General features: G+C 38.2%; 1 protein-coding gene across 1 annotated transcript in view; it reads left to right on the top strand.

The window, feature by feature from the left end:
• The first annotated feature begins 5,728 nt into the window (after positions 1 to 5,728).
• Positions 5,729 to 22,998, top strand: part of DNAJC1 (DnaJ heat shock protein family (Hsp40) member C1) — a 226,520-nt gene continuing 209,250 nt past the window's right edge. The window contains exon 1 of the mRNA XM_035021500.1: positions 5,729 to 6,137. Within this exon, the coding sequence (XP_034877391.1) occupies positions 5,928 to 6,137 (210 nt within the window). The 5' untranslated portion in view covers positions 5,729 to 5,927. The remainder of the gene's footprint in view (positions 6,138 to 22,998) is intronic.

Here is a 22,998-nt window from a genome sequence, read left to right on the forward strand (position 1 = left end):
TGAAAATACAAGGCTACTTCAGGGTAAGACAATGACCGGTGACTATTTAGTGACTAAATCATTGAATGTGAATATTTCCCCTTCCTTTTGTTCGACAGGGTCACATGCTTTTAATTAGGTATCTATTGTACAACCCTAAGCCGGATTTAGCCCCAAAATCGTGAATAACGTTTTATAGAGTTGGAACAAAAAAATTAAACTGGCTTTGAGAACCAGTCATTATTTTGTAAAGACAGTCTCCCACCATCTTGGGCAAGCCAGTGATTGGATAAACTTCTGGTGAAGTGGGCAATCACCGCCTAAGTTTAGTGACAAATGACTTAAAGATAACATTTTTTTAAAGATTTTATTTATTTATTTATTTATTTATTTATTTATTTATTTATTTGAGAGAGACAGTGCATGAAAAGAGGGGCAGAGGGGGACAGAGAGGGACAAGCAGACTCAGCACTGAGCTCAGAGCTCAACACGGGGCTTGATCTCACAACCCCGAGATCACGACCTCAGCCAAATCCAAGAGTCAACACTCAACCAACTGAGCCACCCAGGCACCCCTAAAGATAACATTTAAACATTTAAGAATAGATAAGATAAGATTTATTTTGGAACCTTTAATACAAGGTAGATGGAGACTTCCCATAAAATAATAGTAACATTTAAATTGTAACTACTATATATCAGGCACTATCTCACTGAATTCCCACAAGGACCTTATGATTTTGGAAGTATTATTCTCTTTTTTACAGATGAAGAAGCTGAAGGATAGGGCTCAGTCAAAAGGAGATCCGGGTGGTAGAGCCAGGATTCAAATTTAATCAGACTGGCTCTAGAATCTGTGCTCTTATACACTATGAGAAATGAAAACCATGTGTCAACATGTTAGAAATATATTTATTATTTACAACATGAAGAAATCTGTATTTATGAGGACCTTACAAATGATTAAAATTGAATACTGCAATAACGAAGAAACTACTTTCCAAAGGGGTGCTTCCCCCAAATAATATTTTCCTAAACTTTGTCAGTTCAGTATAAGTTTGTGAATGGTGTTTGGATAAATAAAATTACTGAGTGATAATGTTCCATTAAAGAACATCTTTATCTTAGAACTTTAGGTCCTATATTTGAGAAATAGTTACAATGGAGCAAAAGAGAAAATTTCAAGATTTAATGAGAGCCAGACATTTCTAAATCATAGGATGAATAGGCCTAACCACTAAATGGCAATTTTAGAAGAGGTTTGGATTTTTACTATAATAGGTATTGTATTCAATTCTGTTGGTATAGTTAAGTCTGATCTTACCCAAAGTGAGGAATGATGGCTTCTTTATTTTTTTTTTGAGATTTTATCTATCATTTGATGGAGAGAGAGAGAGCACAAGTACCTGCTGAGCAGAAACCCCAATGCGGGGCTCGATTCCATGACCCTGGGATCATGACCTGAGCCAAAGGCAGACGCTTAACCGACTGAGCCACCCAGGTGCCTACAGATGGCTTCTTTGAACCTCTTTGAGTCCTACTGGTCTATGAAATTACCAGCGCTCTTTCACAATCACTCCCAGAAAGTAGGGGTCATTATGATGTTCAAGTTCATCTATAATAAGATCATCACATAACCTCTATGTGGAAGACCCATCCAACAACCTAGATCCTCTCTGCTTTCCTCATTGCCAATGGCAAATTCTTATAAGACATCTTAGCCACACACACACACACACACACACACACACACACACACAAGAGAGCTTAGCCACACACTATCATGGTTATATCTTGAACCTTGTCAACACCAGAACCTACAAACTAACGAAATTTTTAAAAATTATTTGTATATGAACTAATATGCACCCCACTCACTTGCATGAATGCCATATTGAAAACAATTAGGTGTCATTGAGACCCTCACTCTGGGTTTACTTTGTGGTTATTTATGTACCCCCTTATGTTGAACATTCAACTCATGAATTTTCTGTCTTCCTAAGACATTTAAGCCTACAAATGTTTAATCTTTAAAGTTACTGCCTTCACTTGGTGGGAATGCAAGCTAGTGCAGCCACTCTGGAAAACAGTATGGAGGTTCCTCAAAAAGCTGAAAATAGAGCTACCATATGACCCAGCAATTGCTCTACTGGGTATTTACCCCAAAGATACAAAGGTAGGGATCCAAAGGGGTATGTGCACCCCGATGTTTATAGCAGCAATGTCCACAATAGCCAAACAATGGAAAGAGCCAGGATGTCCATCGACAAATGAATGGATAAAAAAGATGTGGTATATATATATATATACACACACACACACACACACACACACACACACAATGGAACATTATGCAGCCATCAAAAGGAATGAAATCTTGCCATTTGCAATGATGTGGATGGAACTGGAGGGTATTATGCTGAGCAAAATAAGGCAATCAGAGAAAGACATGTATCATATGACCTCACTGATATGAGGAATTCTTAATCTCAGGAAACAAACTGAGGGTTGCTGGAGTGGTGGGGGGTGGGAGGGATGGGGTGGCTGGGTGATGGACATTGGGAAGGGTATGTACTATGGTGAGTGCTGTGAATTGTGTAAGACTGTTGAATCACAGATCTGTACCTCTGAAACAATACATTCTATGTTAAAAAAAAAAAAAAAGAAGAGAGCAGGAAGGGAAAAATGAACGGATGGGAATTCAGAGGGGAAGACGAACCATGAGAGACTATGGACTCTGAAAAACAAACTGAGGGTTCTAAAGGGGAGGGGTGGGGGGATGGGTTAGCCTGGTGATGGGTATTAAAGAGGGCACGCTCTGCATGGAGCACTGGGTGTTATGCACAAACAATGAATCATGGAACACTACATCAAAAACTAATGATGTAATGTATGGTGATTAACATAACATAACAAAAAAAGATGATTACTTTCATCTTATTTAAATGTTTTACTCATTGAATAAACACTAAGTTAAATGAGATATTTGGGGAAGATGCGTTTCACCTTAAGAAAAATGACATGCCAAAAAGCAAGCTAAAAAAATTGTACTGGGAGAAATGGTGGGAGATTTTCACAGTGTTGGGTTCACTAATTGAATGCTAGCATGTGCTGGCCATTGTGCTTGGTACTGGGGATACACAGAAAAGGTGATACCCCTTGCTATGGACTAAATGTATTTCCCCATAATTCATGTGTTGAAGCCCTAACCCCCAATGTGATGGTATTGGGAGATGGGGCCTTTGGGAGATAATTAGGTTTAGACTAGGTCATCATGGTGGAGCTCCCATTGTGGGATTAGTGCCCTTATAAAAGGAAACACAGATCTTCATAGACCTCTCTCACTTTCTCTCTCTTTCTCCCTCTCCCTCCCTTCCTCCCTCCCTGTCCTGCCTTGTAAGGGTACTAGAAGAAGGCAGCTGTCTGCAACCAAGAAGAGGGCTCTCACCAGAACCCTACCATGCTGGCACTCAGGTTTCAGACTTCCCAGCCTCCAGAACTGTGGGAAATACATGTCTGTTGTTTAAGCTACCAGATCCAGGCCTCGGAGAAATGCGTTTTTTGTCGCTCACACCCACTGAGAAGCTGTACATTTATTTACATAGATTAAGACACATGGAATCACGTGTGTACCTGGAGCATCCCAAGTATAAATTTCCCTGGAAACGTCTACCTTCTTACTCTCCTAGCCCCATATTGAAAACAAGAGCTTATCTTGAGACTGATTTGATTATGGCTTCTCTTACATACATTTCATTATACTGTCAGCATAAAGATATAGGAGGAATTGAACCCACGGCCTGAAAGGGGGAATATCTAGTGAGTAGTCTAGAGTGTCCTTTATGACAGAGGTGAAGCAGAAATGGAATTCGGACCAACAAAAAATGTATACTTCTCAATAAGATTTATAGGCATAATACCATAAAATAGGCAGCTTGGTAGAATGAATAATGGTGACTCAATCATGGTCTTAAGGGAAGTGCAATTTATCCACCTTAGCCCATTTCCAATTGGGGTTCCTTTCCCAATTGAGATGTTTTTAAAAAGACATATAGGCTTAGAACCTCCTTTCTCTTTCTTTTTTTTTTTTTTTTAAGACTTTATTTATTTATTTGACAGAGAAAGACACAGTGAGAGAGGGAACACACGCAGGGGGAGTGGGAGAGGGAGAAGCAGGCTTTCCTCCGAGCAGGGAGCCTGATGTGGGACTCGATCCCAGGACCCTGGGATCATGACCTGAGCCGAAGGCAGACGCTTAACGACTGAGCCACCCAGGCGCCCCTCCTTTCTCTTTCTATAAGCTACCTAGTCTATAGTATTTTGTTGTAGCAGCCCTAGCAGATAAAGACCCCTTGCTCTTGTATCCTTGAAAGGTAAGCCTCAGGATCAAATTAAAATGTGATGAATTCGGGCGCCTGGGTGGCTCAGTCGTTGAGCGTCTGCCTTCGGCTCAGGTCATGATCCCAGGGTCCTGGGATCGAGTCCCACATCGGGCTCCCTGCTCCGCGGGGAGCCTGCTTCTCCCTCTCCCATTCCCCCTGCCTGTGTTCCTGCTCTCGCTATGTCTCTCTCTGTCAAATAAATAAATAAAATCTTTAAAAAAAAATAATAAAAAAATAAATAAATAAAATGTGATGAATTCAAGCATATACATTTTAAAGCAAGGTATTCTTGCATTCATGACTATTTAAAAATATTTTTAAGTTCTATAATAACAAAAGGATTTCTTAAGATTCTTCCTAGATACTGTTTTTCTAACCTTTATCAAATATAATATATACTTACTATAAGATTTTATCAAATATAATATATACTTACTATAAAATTTTCAAAACTGGGCGAGCACCCTGAGTTATACAAGCATATGTTCCCTTCTACTTCCTCGACAAGAGTAGGGAGTCAGGGAGGAGAAGTGTGAGAAGCCTGAGAAGAAAATAAAGTTTATGCAAGAGAAAGCAATAGTGGTAGAGGAAAAAATTAAAACATACTGAACAGAAGCAATGTAAAACTAGGAGGTAAGACATTAGTGGGAAAGAGAAAGGAGGTTCTAAGCCTATATGTCTTTTTAAAAACATCTCAATTGGGGAAGGAACCCCAATTGGAAATGGGCTAAGGTGGATAAATTGCACTTCCCTTAAGACCATGATTGAGTCACCATTATTCATTCTACCAAGCTGCCTATTTTATGGTATTATGCCTATAAATCTTATTGAGAAGTATACATTTTTTGTTGGTCCGAATTCCATTTCTGCTTCACCTCTGTCATAAAGGACACTCTAGACTACTCACTAGATATTCCCCCTTTCAGGCCGTGGGTTCAATTCCTCCTATATCTTTATGCTGACAGTATAATGAAATGTATGTAAGAGAAGCCATAATCAAATCAGTCTCAAGATAAGCTCTTGTTTTCAATATGGGGCTAGGAGAGTAAGAAGGTAGACGTTTCCAGGGAAATTTATACTTGGGATGCTCCAGGTACACACGTGATTCCATGTGTCTTAATCTGTGTAAATAAACGTACAGCTTCTCAGTGGGCGCGAGCGACAAAAAACGCACTTCTCCGAGGCCCGGATCTGGGGCGCCCAGCCTCCCTACTTCCGGCCCCGCCCACCCTCCCGCGGTTGCTAGGAGACGTGATGTCACCGGAAGCGAGGCCTGGGATAGGCTGAGGCGAGGGAAGCCTCTCCCCCTCTGCAACCTCAGCGCCCGGCGCTGGCTTCACAGCTGTTTGTAGGCCTGGGGGTGAGGGTCTGCGGAAGGGAGAGCCGGCTGCGGCCCCGCCCGCCCACCCGCCACGGCGTTCGCCCGCTCTTGCGGTCTTTGCCTTCCGGTGCGGCTGCCCGTGCTTCTGACTGACAGGCACTGTCCCCACAGCCCACGCTGCCCGCCACGTCCCCGGTCTCGGCCGACGGCACAGCGTGGCGAGTGACCTTTCCGAGCCCAGCGCGATGACGGCTACCTGCTCCCGTCTGGCCCCGCTGCCTCGGCGCCGCTGGCGTCGGCTAGTGCCGTTCCCGCCGCCGCCGCGGCCACTGCTGTTGCTGCTGCTACTGGCGGCCCTAGGGCCGGCACACGGCTGGGAGAGCGGAGACCTCGAGTTATTTGACTTGGTGGAGGAGGTGCAGCTCAACTTCTACCAGTTCCTCGGGGTGCAGCAGGTAAGCGGGGCCGCCGGCCCGCGCGAGGGCTGCGCCTGCTTCGGCGACTCCGGGGCAGAAACGTGCAGGTCGGGGCAGAAAGGAGGGGGTGGGGCGGGCTTTGACCCTGTTTCCTCCGAGGGAGCCGGGCACCGCGGCCAGCACTGGGTCATCCTGGGCTCTGGCTGCCCTCCTCACCCGGGCCCACCGGGGGCTCTTTGTAACCCCAGCCGCAGAATTTGTCCCCCTACCCCCGCTCCTCACCGCCGTGCTCCTCTTCTCAAGTTCCGGTCTCAGTGACAGGTTGGACGGTGCCACCAGCCTGGGGTGCTGATACCTTCTCTTACCTCTGCCATTCTCGGGGAGATCCTTCCACCCAGCTGTGTTGGAGGAAGAAGGAAGAGTGGACCTTTACACCTTTCCTTTCCTGCCCTCTGAATGTGGAAAGAATAGTCATGGCTCCCCTAAATTTTCACCTACCCGGTTACACTTACTATTTTAGTTGCTTTCTTGCCTCTTCTTTCCCGGGAGATAGGAATGCGTTTTCGTCAGCGTCTGTGTTGCAGAAGTTTTTCTTGCACTGTACTTTGGACTTTTTAGCCTGTTGGATAGGGGTTCGTATCAGAGTTTTGAAATCTGGAGGATCTTGAAGGCTCCACCGAGGTGGTCCTGGAATTAGAAGAGAAGGAGCTTATTAAGTGTTCTGGGCATCGGAGGCACTTGGGGTGCTACAGGAAGAGAAGCCCAACCAGTAGCTCCCAATCGTTTTCTTTCTTTTTGTTTTCATTTCTTTTCCTCTCCTTTTTTAGCTTGAGGCTGACTTGTAAAGTCCGTTTGTTGCTCTTTATCCAGTCTCTATCTGAAACCTACTGCCAAGGAGATGGCATTTCACTGATTTAAAGATTATGGGGTCAAAGACTTAGAATTTCGCACGATCAGATTGAGCCCTTCAAAAAATGCTTCGAATAGTTATGTGGGTAAAAAAAAAAAAATTAAGGTTTACCAACAATTGTCATCCTAGACAAGATATGAATATGATATGTCATTCATGACTAGGTATGAAATGTACATTTTCCGCCTATAGGTTATCATAAATTTGTATGAACTCTTGAGTTTAACACTAAATGGAAATTTACATTCAGTGAAAACTGATGGAATATAAAACTGCCTTTGCCCCGGCACCATGATTTTAACAATTTCATATTTGTAAGAGTTATAAAGTGTAAGCATGTCACACTTAAGATTCTTACATGCAATTATGATATGTCTATATTCATTATCTTCACCTGGTGCCACTTCCTTCTCATGGAGACAGAATATACCTCATTTTCAGAGTGAATGATGCTACAATATGTGTAAAAATCATTAGTGAAAATATAACTCTGAAGACTTTTAAGAATACCTTTAATATCAAGAATACTTTTTAGAATTTATCATGATTAAACTCTACCTAGAGAGAGTTTTTTTAAGATTTATTTATTTATTCATTTATTTATTTGAGAGAGACAGAGAACACAGGGAGGGGCAGAGGGAGAGGGAGAAGCAGACTCCCCGCTGAGCAGGGAGCCCGATGCGGGACTCGATCCCAGGACCCTGGGATCATGACCTGAGCCGGAGGCAGGCAGACGCTTAACCTCCTGAGCCACCCAGGGCCCCTAGGGAAACTCTTAATACATAACCTGACCAGAGATCTTCAAGATGCTTTCCAGTTACTCATGGAAAATTAAGGCCTTTTAAAAGAATACAGAAATTTAGTAACAGTAGTTTAAAATTTAGTTTATATAATCTAGCTTGCATGTGAACCCTCATAAAATTTTCTTTTATAATTCCATGCAGTTTAATTTCAGACTTAATTAGGCAGTATGAATACCAGAGTACTTAACTGTATGAGCAAGGATGGGAAAATAAAGAAGCATAGATAATCGAGAAGATTCTATGTCAAGATAGAATTTGAAAAGAAGGATCCTGAAAATTGTTTTAATCTGTGTTTCTCTACTTAGCAGTGTTGAAATTGGAAGGAATGCCAGAAGAAATTTTATCCTACCTAAGCAGAGACACTGATTGGAACAATTTCTTTACATTATATTGAACCTTAACTTTCTTGAAAGACTTTCAGGGGACCAGAAATTTGGTAGAGACAAATGCAGCCTCTTTTTAGTTCTTAATGTGTAATTTTCAGGCCATAGCCAATCAGTCTTTTGGTGACTTACCAGACATGAGGGACCAGGACAAAGTAGATAGGTTACTCAGAGTTGTAACCTGGCTCTCTGCACTCATCAGTTTTGTTGTTAATTCAACAGAAATTTATTTGGTGCCTGCTAAATTTTAAGCACTGGGAATTGGCTGGTATACAAAACAAAACCCCCTAGCCTCATGAAACTCACATTTTAGTAGGGGGAATTAATTGGAAACAACCAAACAAGTAAATATAAATGTCAGGTGGTCAGAAAAGGCTTCTGAAGGAAGTAAGGGCGTGAGTCATGTTGACAAGTTGGGGAAGAGCATTCAAGAGAGGCAAACAGCAAATGCTAAGGCCTTGAGGCAAGAACTTGCGTAATGTTGGAGGAATAGTGAGGCACCTAGTACAGCTAAAGCAGGGTGAACCAGGGGGACAGTAACATGAGATGAGATCAGAGTCATGGACTTTGGTTATTACAAATAAGTAAGTTGGGGATCCATGTTGGGGGGTTGACTGAAGAGGTACGTGATTTGACTTAAATTTCAGAATGATTATTGTGTTGAGGATGGTCTGTATGTATGTCATTAGTTACTTAGTGGGATAATTGTGATGTAGAATGTAGAGTGGATCCGGTCAAATTCTAGATTTAATTGGAACAAAGAGTTGACAGAGTTTTACTGATTGTTTGAATGTGGGATATGAAGGGGAAAAAGTTGAGGATAATTCTAAAGCTTTTGGCCTCAGTAATTAAATACTTGTCTAATTGCAGTTGCTACTACTGAGATGGAGAAGCCTAGTATAGAAGCAGGTCTGGTTCGGGGAAAATCAGAAATTTGGTTTGGGTCATGCTAAATTTAATGTTAAACATTCAAGTGGATCTGGCATATAGAGAGTTGGTTATGTAAGTCTGGAGTTATAAGGGGAGAGGTTTGAGCTGTAGATATAAATTTGGGAGTCGTTGGCACTTAGAAGGCAATTTGAAGCCACAAAATTGGGTAAGTTCACCAGGGAGAGTGAAGGTAAGAGAGAAAAACAGAGGTCTGGAAGGTAAGCCATGGGCATTCCAAACTTTAAGAGTCAGAGAGATGGGGGAGAACCAGCAAAGGAAATGGAGAAGGAACAGCCAGTGAAGCAGGGGGCAAACCAAGAAAAAGATGATTTCTTTCAAGTCAAGAAAGTAGTGGATATTCTTTCCTTGTTGAAGATTTGCCCATATTGTTGTGGGTTCATTTCTGGGTTTTCTATTCTGTTCCATTGACCTATGTGTCTATTTTTGTGCCAGTACCATACTGTCTTGATTACTACGGCTTTGTAATATAACTTGAAGTACGGAATTGTGATGCCTCCAGCCTTGCTTTTCTTTTTCAAGTTTGCTTTGGCTATTCAGGGTTTTTCGTGGTTCCATACAAATTTTAGGATTGTTTGTTCTAGCTTTGTGAAAAATGCTGTTGTTATTTTGATAGGAATTACATTAAATATATAGATTGCTTTGGGTGGTATAGACATTTTAACAATATTTGTTCTTCCAATCCATGAGCATGGGATGTCTTTCCATTTCTTTGTGTCATTTTCAGTTTCTTTCATCAGTGTTTTACAATTTTCAGAGTATAGGTCTTTCACCTCTTTGGTTGGGTTTAGTCCAAGGTATCTTACGGTTTTTGGTGCAGTTGTAAATGGGATTGATTCCTTGGTTTTTCTTTCTGCTGCTTCATTATTGATGTATAGACATGGAACCGATTTCTGTATGTTGATTTTGTATCCTTATTGAATTCATGTATCAGTTCTAGCAATTTTTTTGGTGGAGTCTTTTGGGTTTTCTATGTAGAGTCATGTCATCTGCAAATAGTGAAAATTCTACTTCTTTCTTGCCCATTTGGATGCCTTTTATTTATTTTCCTGTCTGTTTGCTATGGCTAGAACTTCCAATACTATGTTAAATAATAGTGGTGAGAGTGGACATCCTTGTCTTGTTCCTGACCATAGAGGAAAAACTCTCCCTATTGAAGATGATATTAGCTGTGGGAATTTTGTATATGGCCTTTATTATGTTGAGGTATGTTCCCTCTTACCTTACTTTGTTGAGGGTTTTTATCATGAATGGATGTTGTACCTTGTCAGATGCCTTTTCTGCATCTACTGAAAGGATCATATAGTTCTTGTCCTTTCTTTTATGAATGTAGTGTATCATGTTGCTTGATTTGAGAATATTGAACCCCCCTTGCAGCCCAGGAGTAAATCCCACTCAATCATGGTGAATAGTTTTTTTAATGTACTGTTGGATTCAGTTTGCTAGTATTTTATTGAGAATTTTTGCATTCAGGTTCATTAGGTATATTGGCCTATAGTTTCCTTTTTTGATGGAGTCTTTACCTGGTTTTGGTATCAGGATAATGCTGGCCTCATAGAATGAATTTGGAAGTTTTCCTTCCTTTTCTATGTTTTGGAATAGTTTGAGAATAGATATTAATTCTTCTTTAAACATTTGGTAAAATTTGCCTGTAAAGCCATCTGGCCCTGGATTTTTGTTTGTTGAGTGATTTTTGATTACTGACTTGGTTTCTTTGCTGGTTATTGATCTGTTCAAGTTTTCTATTTCTTCCTGTTTCAGTTTTGGGTGTTTATATGTTTCTAGGAATTTATCCATTTCTTCCAGGTTGTCCAATTTGGTGGCATATAGATTTTCATAATATTCTCTTATAATTGTGTTTCTGTGGTGTTGGTTGCTATTTCTTCTCATTTGTGATTTTATTTATTTGGGTCCTTTTCTTTTCTTTTTTTTTTTAATTATGTTAATCACCATACATTACATCATTAGTTTTTGATGTAGTGTTCCATGATTCATTGTTTGCGTGTAACACCCAGTGCTCCATGCAGAGCGTGCCCTCTTTAATACCCATCACCAGGCTAACCCATCCTCCCACCCCCCTCCCCTCTAGAACCCTCAGTTTGTTTTTCAGAGTCCATCGTCTCTCATGGTTCGTCTCCCCCTCCGATTCCCCCTTCATTCTTCCCCTCCTGCTATTGTCTTCTTCTTCTTTTTTAACATATAATGTATTATTTGTTTCAGAGGTACAGATCTGTGATTCAACAGTCTTGCATAATTCACAGCGCTCACCATAGCACATACCCTCCCCAATGTCTATCACCCAGCCAACCCATCCCTCCCATCCCCCCCCACTTCAGCAACCCTCAGTTTGTTTCCTGAGATTAAGAATTCCTCATATCAGTGAGGTCATATGATACATGTCTTTCTCTGATTGACTTATTTCGCTCAGCATAATACCTTCCAGTTCCATCGTTGCAAATGGCAAGATCTCATTCCTTTTGATGGCTGCATAATATTCCATTGTGTATATACACCACATCTTCTTTATCCATTCATCTGTCCATGGACATCTTGGCTCTTTCCACAGTTTCTTTTTGATAAGTCTGGCCAGGATGTTATCAATTAATTTTTTCAAAGAACCAGCTCCTGTTTTCATTGATCTGTTCTCTTGGGTTTCTTTTTTTTTTTTTTTTTTAGTTTCTGTGTCATTTATTTCTGTGCTAATCTTTATTATTTCCTTCCATCTGCTGACTTTAGCCTTCCTTTGTTCTTCTTTCTCTAGCTTGTGTAAGTGTAAAGTTAGGTTATTTATTTGAGATTTTTCTTATTTTATTGTTTTATTTATTTGGGTGCTCCCATTTTATTTTATTTGAGATTTTCTTATTTTATGTGTTTTCATTTTCACTTGTCTCCATGTATTTTTTTTTTTATTTCTTCTTTGATTTCCTGGTTGACCCATTCATTATTTAGTAGTAGGATGTTGTTTAACCTCCATATATTTGTGGTCTTTCCAAATTTTTTCTTATGATTGACTTCATTTTTCATAGTGTTGTGGTCAGAAAATGTGCATGGTATGATCTCAATCCTTTTTGTACTTGTTGAGGCCTGATTTGTGACCTAGAATGTGATCTGTTCTGGAGAATGCCCCATGTGCACTTGAAAAGAATGTGTGTTCTGCTGTTTTAGGATGGAATGTTCTGAATATATCTGTTAAGTCCATCTGGTCCAGTGTGTCATTAATTTTTTTTAAAGATTTTATTTATTTATTTGTCAGAAAGAGAGAGAGAGAGAGCGCAGGAGCACAAGCACGAGCAGGGGGAGCGTCAGCAGAGGGAGAAGCAGGCTCCCTGCCGAGCAAGGAGCCTGATGCGGGCTTGATCCCAGGACTCTGGGATCATGACCTGAGCCGAAGGCAGATTCTTAACCGACTGAGCCACCCAGGCATCCCCCAGTGTGTCATTCAAAGCCATTGTTTCCTTGTTCATTTTCTGTTCAGATGATGTAAGTGGTGTGTTAAAGTTCCCTACTATAATTGTATTATTGTCTCTTAGTTCCTTTATGTTTGTTATTGTTTTATATATTTGGGTGCTCCCATGTTGGGTGCATAAATATTTACAATTATTAGACCTTCTTGTTGGATTGTCCACTTTATTATGATACAGTGCCCTTCTTCATCACTTGTTACAATCTTTGTTTTGAAGTCTAGTTTGTCTGACACAAGTATCGCTACTCTGGCTTTCTTTTGACACCTATTTGCATGATAAATGTTTATCCATCCCCTCACTTTCAGTCTGCAGGTGTCTTTAGGTCTAAAATGAGTCTCTCATAGGCAGCATATAGATGGGTCTTGTTTTTTTTTATCCATTCTGTCACCCTGTGTCTTTTGATTGAAGTGTTTAGTCCATTTACATTCAGAGTAATTATTATTATTATTTTTTTAAGATTTTATTTATTTATTTGAGAGAGAGAGAATGAGAGAGAACACATGAGAGGGGGGAGGGTCAGAGGGAGAAGCAGACTCCCCGCCGAGCAGGGAGCCCGATGTGGGACTCGATCCAGGGACTCCAGGATCATGACCTGAGCTGAAGGCAGTCGCTTAACCAACTGAGCCACCCAGGCGCCCTCAGAGTAATTATTGATAGATATGTATTTAGTGCCATTTTATTACTTGTTTTGTCATTGTTTCTGGAGATTTTCTCTATTCCTTTCTTTGTCACTTTGGGTCTTTCCTTTGCACTCCAAGAGTCCCCTTTAATATTCCTTGCAGGGCTGGTTTAGGGGTCACAAACTCCTTTAGTTTTTGTTTGTCTGGGAAAATATTTATCTTTCCTTCTATTCTGAATGATAGCCTTGCTGGATAGAGTATTCTTGGCTCCATATTTTTCCTGTTCAGCACTTTGAGTATATCATGCTGCTCCCTTCTGGCTTGCCAAGTTTCTGTTGCAAAATCTGCAGCTAGCCTTATGGGTCTTTCCTTGTAAGTTAAGGACTTCTTTTGTTTTGCTCCTTTTAAGATTTTTTTCTTTATCACTATATTTTGCAAATGTAATTACAAGATGTCTTGGTACTGGCCCACTTTTGTTGATTTTGATGGGAGTTCTCTGTGCCTCCTGAATCTGGATATTTGTTTCCTTCTCCAGATTAGGGAATTTTTCAGCTGTTATTTCCTCAAATAAATTTTCTGCCTCCTTTTGTCTCTCTTCTTCTGGGACTCCAATGATACCAGTATTACTATGTTTGTTGGAGTCACTGAGTTCCCTAAGTCTAATCTTGTGTTCCATAATTCTTCTTTCTCTTTTTTGTTCAGCTTCATTATTTTCCATTTTTCTGTCATCTGTATCACTTATTTGTTCTTCTCATTCTTCCAGCCTTGTGTTCATTGTATCAAGCCTGTTTCCAATCCCAGTTATTGCACTTTTCATTTCTGACTGATTGTTTTTTAACTCCTTTATCTTCGTGGTGTAAGGGTCTCCCTGAAGTCTTCCATTCTTTTCTCAAGCCCAGCTGAAATGATTTCTGTGTTTTAAGTAACATCACAGTATTCTATTTTAAGAGCTAAATATTTTGGGTTTTTACTTATATTTACTTAAAATTTTTTTGAAGGGGCACCTGGGTGGCTCAGTCGTTGGGCGTCTGCCTTCGGCTCGGGTCATGATCCCAGGGTCCTGGGATCGAGCCCCGCATCGGGCTCTCTGCTCTGCCGGGAGCCTGCTTCTCCCTCTCCCACTCTCCCTGCTTGTGTTCCCTCTCTAGCTGTCTCTCTCTCTGTCAAATAAATAAAATAAAATCTTTAAAAAAAAAAATTTTTTTTTTAAGAGTGTCATTAGGACTTAATTAGAAATTTAATCTAGAATCTGGGTCTCATTCCCAAGTAAGGTTAGGATTCATTCACTTATTTAGTAAGTGTTTCTGATTAATGTCATCCACCAACTGAAATCTCATATGTAATTGAGCATATTGCAAAAGCAAGGGTATGCCACATTCTACATTTCTGGTTAGAGAGAATGTGTGTTTAAAACAATGTTTTATTATTAGAAAGACACCCATTTTAGTGCCAAGGAGGCAGTAAGCATAAAGCTCTGTGCAGCTACAGTCAGCTAATAGAATTTGAATTGTTAAAGGTGAAGAGTAATTGTTGAAGATAAGAGTCTAAAATCAAGTATTAAATAAAGGGAATGTCATAGTATAAACAGTGGAAAATGGAAAAGAAGCAATATTAAAATGCCACGAGAGCCAACACTAGAATTCTAAGAGGGAATAATTTCTTCAGTTAAACAAGTTCTGGAATACATGCAACTCCTGGTTATAGAAGGCACAAGAATTTTAAAAAGCTACATGAGACTCTAATGAGCAGTAGTCAAAACCATTTAAGACCAAAAAGATCATTGTCATTTACTGGGAAGGTCTGAACAGATCATATAGAAATCATAGGGTCCATATACATGCCTACTAAGGAAGGTAGAGACTTCATATTTCTAGTCAATTTTTGAGGACTTTATTCATACCACATCAAAATAGGTCAAGTTAAGGAAGCTATCCCATGACCAACTGAAGTTATACATTACTAAGAAGCCTCTGACTTTTTGAAATTAAAAAAAAAATGTGGGGCGCCTGGGTGGCTCAGTCGGTTAAGCGACTGCCTTTGGCTTGGGTCATGATCTCAGGGTCCTGGGATTGAGCCCCGCATCGGGTTCCCTGCTCAGCGGGAGGCCTGCTTCTCCCTCTCCCACTCCCCCTGCTTGTGTTCCCTCTCTCGCTGTGTCTCTCTCTGTCAAATAAATAAATAAAATCTTTAAAAAAAATTGCATATCATTATTAGTTATTTTCAATGACCACACTTTTAGTTAACAGATAAAAGATTAGTATTGAGGTTCTTTTCTGACTTTAAGTGGTGTTTTTTGTTAATAGTTGGTTTCTAAATTTGATTTAAGGAAGTTAACATGTATGTATAATGTAGGATGGTTGGAAATTGTGATTTTACTTGTAGTTGATTATATCCTATCTTATGGTATTTTTTAATGGATCTTTTATCTATGGTAGGAAATATACTTCTTATGTTTAAAGAATTTTGGTTTAGACATTTGATAAAGTTCAAATGATTACCATGCTATACAATTCTATAGTAGTTATACAGAATTAATGTGTGACTTTTTGTATCACGTCTTTGGAAGTAGTATATGAGGTTCAACTTAGAGTAAATTAGCTTGATCTTGAAATTATTTATTGTGGAAAGTGTTAGAGGTTTTCAACAGTATTGCCATCTCTAAAACTATTGTTGAAACTTCTTATTTTGAATCACCTTCAAAGCCTACAGCATATTTGGCAGATTATTCTCATTAATAGTACATTTTTAAGATGGATTTGATTTTCAGCTATAGGTAACAGTGATTTGGAGCTAAATTTGGTAACTAAATTGGGTTAACAAGCTTGGGTAAATATAGTTTGGACTGATAAAAGAGATCTGGATATAAATTTCATATAAGGTTCATAAACTAGTTTAAGGACTGTTCTCAAAGAAGAGTTGCAGAGAAGTTTGGAGCAATATCAACATGAAGTAAATCTATAGCCTTACAAAGTAATGTATTCTAGTAAGCGACTTTTGGAATGCTTATTACTTTGTGGGTAGCAAATTTTTTAAAGATTTTTTACCTAGATGAGAACAATATATGAAGATTATCTTAATTTTAGAGAGGTAGAAAAATACTGAGAATAAAATAATTTGCCTTCTTTTAATATTAAAAACAAGTATTCATTATATAGTACTTCTTTAATAAAGCTAGTTAAAGCAGAGTGGGAGAGGAACCAGAGTAAATGTTAGCGACAGGGACAATACCTGAGAATACCACTGATGTGACAAAGTAGGAAGTACATAGGGAGAAGGAAATGTGGAAAAAATGCAAAAACTACAAATAAAAATGGTAATGGAGTAATATCTCCATCTTGTGGCCTTCTTTGGATATTGTCATTAAAAATGTTGAGGGGTTGTATTTTCACAACTGTAGGCATAAGTAAAAATAAAATATGAATCAGGTGAAAATAAAATATGGGTCAGAGATTTTTGCAATGTTTTATGGGGACTTTTAAAACCAAGCTTCCCAATTAATGTGCTACAAGCAACTGTGCTTAAATGGTGATGTCCTCTCTTGAGCAAACTTAGCAGTTTACTCCAATGTGTCTTTGCAAATATAATTTTCTGTGAAATGCCATGGTATGAAAAAGGTTGGAAAAGCACTGTAAAGGCATATGGTTCTGATGTCTTTCTTCCAGGAGATAATTTATAAGCATATATGCATGATATGCTTATATAAGAAATTATATATTATATAATAATATTAATATATAATAATATAATATAGTATATAATAATACACACATATATAAATATAATTGTCCTATAAAGTTAGTTTTATTAAAATCTTGGCTATACTAAAGATCCTTATTGAGCTCTCATAGATGCAAAAGCATTATTTACTGTATCAGTGAGAGAATCTGAATATGAAAGGAATCAATAAGTCTTTGATGATTCAGTGTCCTTAAGATACTTGATTACTCATTCTGGATGCTGGAATAACCATTAAATATTACCATAGTTTGCAGTAACTTAGAGGAATACTTTAATGATTTGTACCAGTCCTCTGTGTGAAGTGGATACAAATGACTTTGGAATATATAAATATACAAATTATGAGTAGCCTAAAGTAATATTTGTGACATTAGGAGATAGGTAATAAGGTAATATTTTACTTAGAGATCCAACTGACATATATTTCAAATTTGGAGCATTTGTCACTTTTTCAAGCCATTGATCCCTTAGAGCAGCACTGTGTAATAGATATATAATACAAACCACATATGTAATTTTAAATTTTCTAAAAACTACATTTAAAAAGTAAAAAAGCAGATTAATTTTAAGAATATATTTAATGCAATGTATCAAAAATATTTCAACATGTAATCACATTTTATTAATGAAATAGCTCACGTTCTAGCTTTTTTACTCTCTTCAAAATCTGGTATGTATTTTACATTTATACTTCCAGTACACTTCAATTCAGATACTAAGTTTTGATAGAAAATACTTGATCTGTGTTGAGATTTCATAAAATATACTGCTAACTAGTGGATTCATATACCCCAAATCTTCCAAACACACTTAAAAGCTTTCTAGTAACTGAATCAAGTATCATGTTTTAAATTTAAATGTAAATTAATCAAATAAAATTAAAAATTTGGTTTCTGAATTGTACTAGCACATTTCAAGTGCTTAAATATGGTTAATGGCTACCACTTAGGAACTCAGGCTTAGAGAATTAACATTTCTGTGTAGTATAGATACATCTAAATATTTTTGGATAAAGTCACTTACTACTATTTCTATTTTGTCAGGGACATAGTTTGTAGTTTTTGTTGTTTTGTGTTTTTTGGGGTTTTTTTGTGTTTTTTTTTTTTTTTTTTTGTATTTTAAGCATAGTTTTTGTTGCATTGTTTTCTTTTTTGATTGTTCCAGTTTTGCTAGGTATCATCTTCCTGGTTAATTATTTGTACATTTTCCATTCTTTTCTTTGGCCTATAAAGGCTATTAGTATAGTCCGTGCTACTCTTCTAGGGACAGTGGGCTCTCAGTGTCCATGCATAGAGAGCTGTCTGTTAATAAGGGTGTTTTCAAGTAATCAGCTTGATTCAAATAGGTTATTTACTTTTGCTGACTTGCCTGTTACATTTGATAATTCTTAAAGTGTTATTAATATGTTAAGTTTTTAGTGTTGCTTTAACCAAGAATTCACCAATGTTCCTAGTTTATAATTTTAACTTTGAGGTTGCCCATTCTATTTATTCTGAAACTCATCCATCATATATATTGCTAGCTATGAAATAGTTACTATATTCTCTACTGTCATCTATTTTGATTATTATAGCTTTAATTAAATGGTTTTAAAGATTTCTAGATGCAGTTCTATTTATACGCCAGTATTTTGGCTCTTTATCAATCAGGGATGCCAAGTCATCCTTTTTTACTAGATGCCTCTGCCACCTCTACATAGCTCCTAATAAGTATTGCCTTCCTTTAGACTGAATAATTAATTGCCTATCTTTTTGAGTTCATCTTTTGTAATTTCATACACACCTGAGGAAAAGAAGTAGATCTTAATGTTGATGATTTTTATATCTAGCTATTGTTGTTTTAAGTAATCCTGGTACAGGGACTCCTGGGTGACTCTTGATCTCAGCTCAGGTCATGATATCAGGATTGTGAGATGGAGCCCCTAGTCAGGCTCCCTGCTCAGCGGGGAGTCTGCTTGAGATTCTGTCTCTCCTTCTGTCCCTCCCCCTGCCCGCACACATTCTCTCTCTCTCTCACTCTCTCTCTCTCTCTCTCTCAAATAAATAAATAAATCTATAAAAAGAAATCCTGGTACAAGAAAGAAATTGTACTGAGGTCAGAAATGTTAAAAATTCTGTTGAGTGAAAAAAACAAAAATTTAAAAACCAATAATAGAATCCTGAAGTTGGAAGAGATCTCACCGATATTTACTCATATAGGAATCTCTTCTATAGGTCTTCTAGCAGATGGTCATCCACCCTGTTTTATTTATGTCTAACAATGGGGTTATGAAACAGCCTGTTAAGTTTTTGGGTAATAGTATTCAGTGGAAATGTTATTCTTATGTAAAGCCAAAACCATAATTCTTACCTACTTTCAGCTTCATTTGCAATCTTCTTTTGGAGTACCACTGAATATGGTATATATTCCGTCTAAATTATTGCTGTGAAATGCCTTAAAATAAAATGCACAAGGGAAGTAGTTACTTGTTGATTCTCTCTACAGTAGTAAGGTTACTCAAAAAAAAAAAAAAAACCCCACAATTCTTTATGGATCAGTTATACCTCAATAAAGCTGTTAAAAAGAAAACATACTGGCAACTTGAGGGACCTTCTTGTTTTCATGGTCTTTAGATACGTACTAAATCCACCCTAGAGAAGACCCAAGCCATCATAGTTACAGTTGTCTTAGAACTACGCTAAGCGTGATTTGAGATTACTATAAATGATTCCCTGGGGTAAAAAGTCAGCAACAGCAAATTTCTAGAAGTTGAAAACATAAGATGATTTGGGGTATGTCAGCTTTGATAATGTGAGCCACAAGATTAATTTAATTAAAATTGTACCCAGAAGTTCTTATAGACTCTTAAAGAGGGATGCATATGTGCCATTCATTGTAGAGGTTGTGTGTCTATTAAAAACCTCCTATCATTGTAATACAAAAATATCTTAGACTTCGAGATTACTATAAAGAACTGCACATAGGTGATTCAACTTGAAGGAAATAATTTCTTTTTTATAATTAAGATGTTATATTTCTTTCAGTAAAATTTTAGTTTACAAGTTTATCTTGAGTGGGAGTTTCTCTCTCCTTTTCCTGCAGCCCTCCCTAGGGGCTTCACAGTGGCTTTTACTCCTATAGGCAGCTTAGGGCTCCCTCCTGAGGTTATATTGGGGCCACTGCAGATCCAGCTACCAACCCTGCAGATCGCTTGGCCTGGTCTCAGCTGTGGCGCTGAAATCATGGCCTCTTACCATCTCAGATACATAGTATTTTATAAGCTGTAGCCTCAGGTAGTGAGTGGCCTTTTCACTTTTTACTTTTTTTCCCCGACAGGTGGTAGAGTCCCACTGTAACTGTTGGTTTCAAGCACTGAGCCTGGCTCTGATCCCAGGCCTTTTGTAGAGTACTTTTAGTCCTCATTATTCTGTGAGAGTCCTACTTCTCGATTACTGCCTGCTTCTAGGTGTGGAGTCCAGTAGGCCTATACCTTAAGCTCTCATTGGGGCTACAAGTTTCCATTTGTTTTTGTCTACAGAGATACTTAACTAGTATTTTTCATGGTTATGTGTTTGTAATTTTCTTTCTAAATTTTATCACTGGTATGTATTTGGAGTGGGGTTAAGGAGGAAGTCCCTCAATTCTTGCAGTGCTACTTTAACCCTGGAATATTTTTAAAAGCTGCATTTCTCTTATAATAATTATTATTATTTTTAATGCTAGTTTTCCTGTTATCTAAGAACATTTTACTGTTTATCATCCAGAAGTATAGTCAGCCTATTATTCACAGTAATATAAGAGACTATGACTTAGATATTAAAAGGGACAATAGAACCACTATTCCTAGACTTTATTCAAGTGTGGGTGCTAAAAGAGTCAAGTAACATTTCTAAAATAATTGGCTCCTATAAGGTTTTGAATATGATAATAAGTAGATCACATTGCCTCAGAGTGACGTGTATGGCCCTGTTGTTGGAGATACCCAGAGGAGAGTTCTGAACTTCGTCTTGAACCTAGTTAGAAAAATATGCCAGGTGGGGAGAAGACAGTGAAACTCGGCATACATTTCATAAAAAAACCATTGCTGGGGGAAATGAATGGTCCTAAAGTTAAATTATATACAGGTAATGTCATGTCAGCTGTAAATATATGCTACTTGCAAACCTCTTAAAAAGACTTTCTCTGGGGCGCCTGGGTGGCTCAGTCGTTAAGCGTCTGCCTTCAGCTCAGGTCATGGTCTCAGCGTCCTGGGATCGAGCCCCGCATCGGGTTCCCTGTTCAGCGGGAAACCTGCTTCTCCCTCTCCCTCTCCCCCTGCTTGTGTTCCCCCTCTCGCTGTATCTCTCTCTGTCAAATAAATAAATAAAATCTTAAAAAAAAAAAAGACTTTCTCTTTCTGGGCCTAAATAACATTATGCTCTTTCATATTCAGTCTTCAAAGATGCACAAAACAAAACATAGGACAGTAAGGGTTAACCTCACTGAAAACTGTTTTAGTAATCAGCTTGAAGATAATACTAAAATCATAGAATTTCAGTGGATATTAGCTTCATGGAATTGGATGATCCTTAATTGAAGCTTCAATAAATGATTGAAGAAAAGAAGTATAACAGTTCAGATTTACAAGGAAGATAAAGAGTCCTTTCATTCTGGATTCATAGGACTCAAATATAATCGGTGTACATACAATTTGAGGAACACATTGGTTTTGTAATTATTATGTACATTTAATATTTAGTTGTTAATACCAGGGAAGTCTTTAAAGATACTAACATGGAAGAGAACGGTGGTATAATGATCTTTTTAAAAGACATTTCACGGGGCGCCTGGGTGGCTCAGCTGGTTAAGCGACTGCCTTTGGCTCAGGTCATGATCCTGGAGTCCCGGGATTGAGTCCCACATCGGGCTCCCTGCTTGGCAGGGAGTCTGCTTCTCCCTCTGACCCTCCTCCCTCTCATGCTCTCTGTATCTCATTCTCTCTGTCTCAAATAAATGAATAAAATCTTTAAAAAAATAAATAAATAAAATTAAAGACATTTCACTTACAGTCATTGTTGGTGTTCTAACGTGGATAACAATACTATCTCTGCAGCAGTTCTCTGCAGTAATGTTTCTAACCTTTGTTTTTGTGACAATAGAATTTGCAAAGCTATCTAGATTATGTTATGAAACCGATAGCAAAGCCTATTTTTCATATTTGTTAATTCATTAGTTCTTTTGATAGCATTACTAAGAATAGTAAATAACTGGAAACAATCAAATTTTAACGTGAGACTGTTTCAGTGAATTATGACATTCTTGGTGTGATGTATAATCATTAATAACTCTATATGTGAGAAGTACACAGCAACATGGAAGAATACTTGTAAGTGAAAAAAGCCAAATATCAAGTTGTTCATATTCATATTCATATTTGGTTATAATGTTGTAGGAGTTATATACATGCACAAAGGTGAGACAGTAACATGAACTAATAGAACAGTTTGAATTGTGGGATTAGTAGAATTATTTTATTTCCACTAATAATAGAAATATTAGTAGTAGTAGTCAAATGAAATCGCTTTATGGTTGTAAATATACTTAGGATAAGCTGCAGATATTGTTCTTCATTCTGGCGAACAAACACCATGGCATCCTGGCCAAGAAAGCCAACTAATAGGTCTTGAGGATGAGACCACACTTCAATGCCTCTTAACTTTCTATTATTCTTCTGAATGCCTTAACATATGTACACAGTATATTATAGATACTGTTGAACAATCAGCTGTATTATAGGCTTATTTATAACTTCTTCAGTCCTCACAGTGCATATAGCTTAGAGGTGTGCTGTCCAGTATTATAGCCCCCAGCCACATATGACTGTCAGGCACTTGAAATATGGCTAGACAAAGAACATTAATTTTACATTTTATTTAATTTTAATTAACTATTTTAAAACTGAAGGAGTATAAAATATTTTCCCATTAAACACAACTTTATTGTTTGGGGAGGACTACATTTCACTTTAACTGTCAAAAATTTGGCTTATTCATTGAGATGTGCTAGCCACGTAAAA

The sequence above is a fragment of the Mirounga leonina genome, unplaced genomic scaffold (assembly GCF_011800145.1).
Source record: "Mirounga leonina isolate KUSES-001 unplaced genomic scaffold, KU_Mleo_1.0 Mir_175, whole genome shotgun sequence".
Lineage (NCBI taxonomy): Eukaryota > Metazoa > Chordata > Mammalia > Carnivora > Phocidae > Mirounga > Mirounga leonina.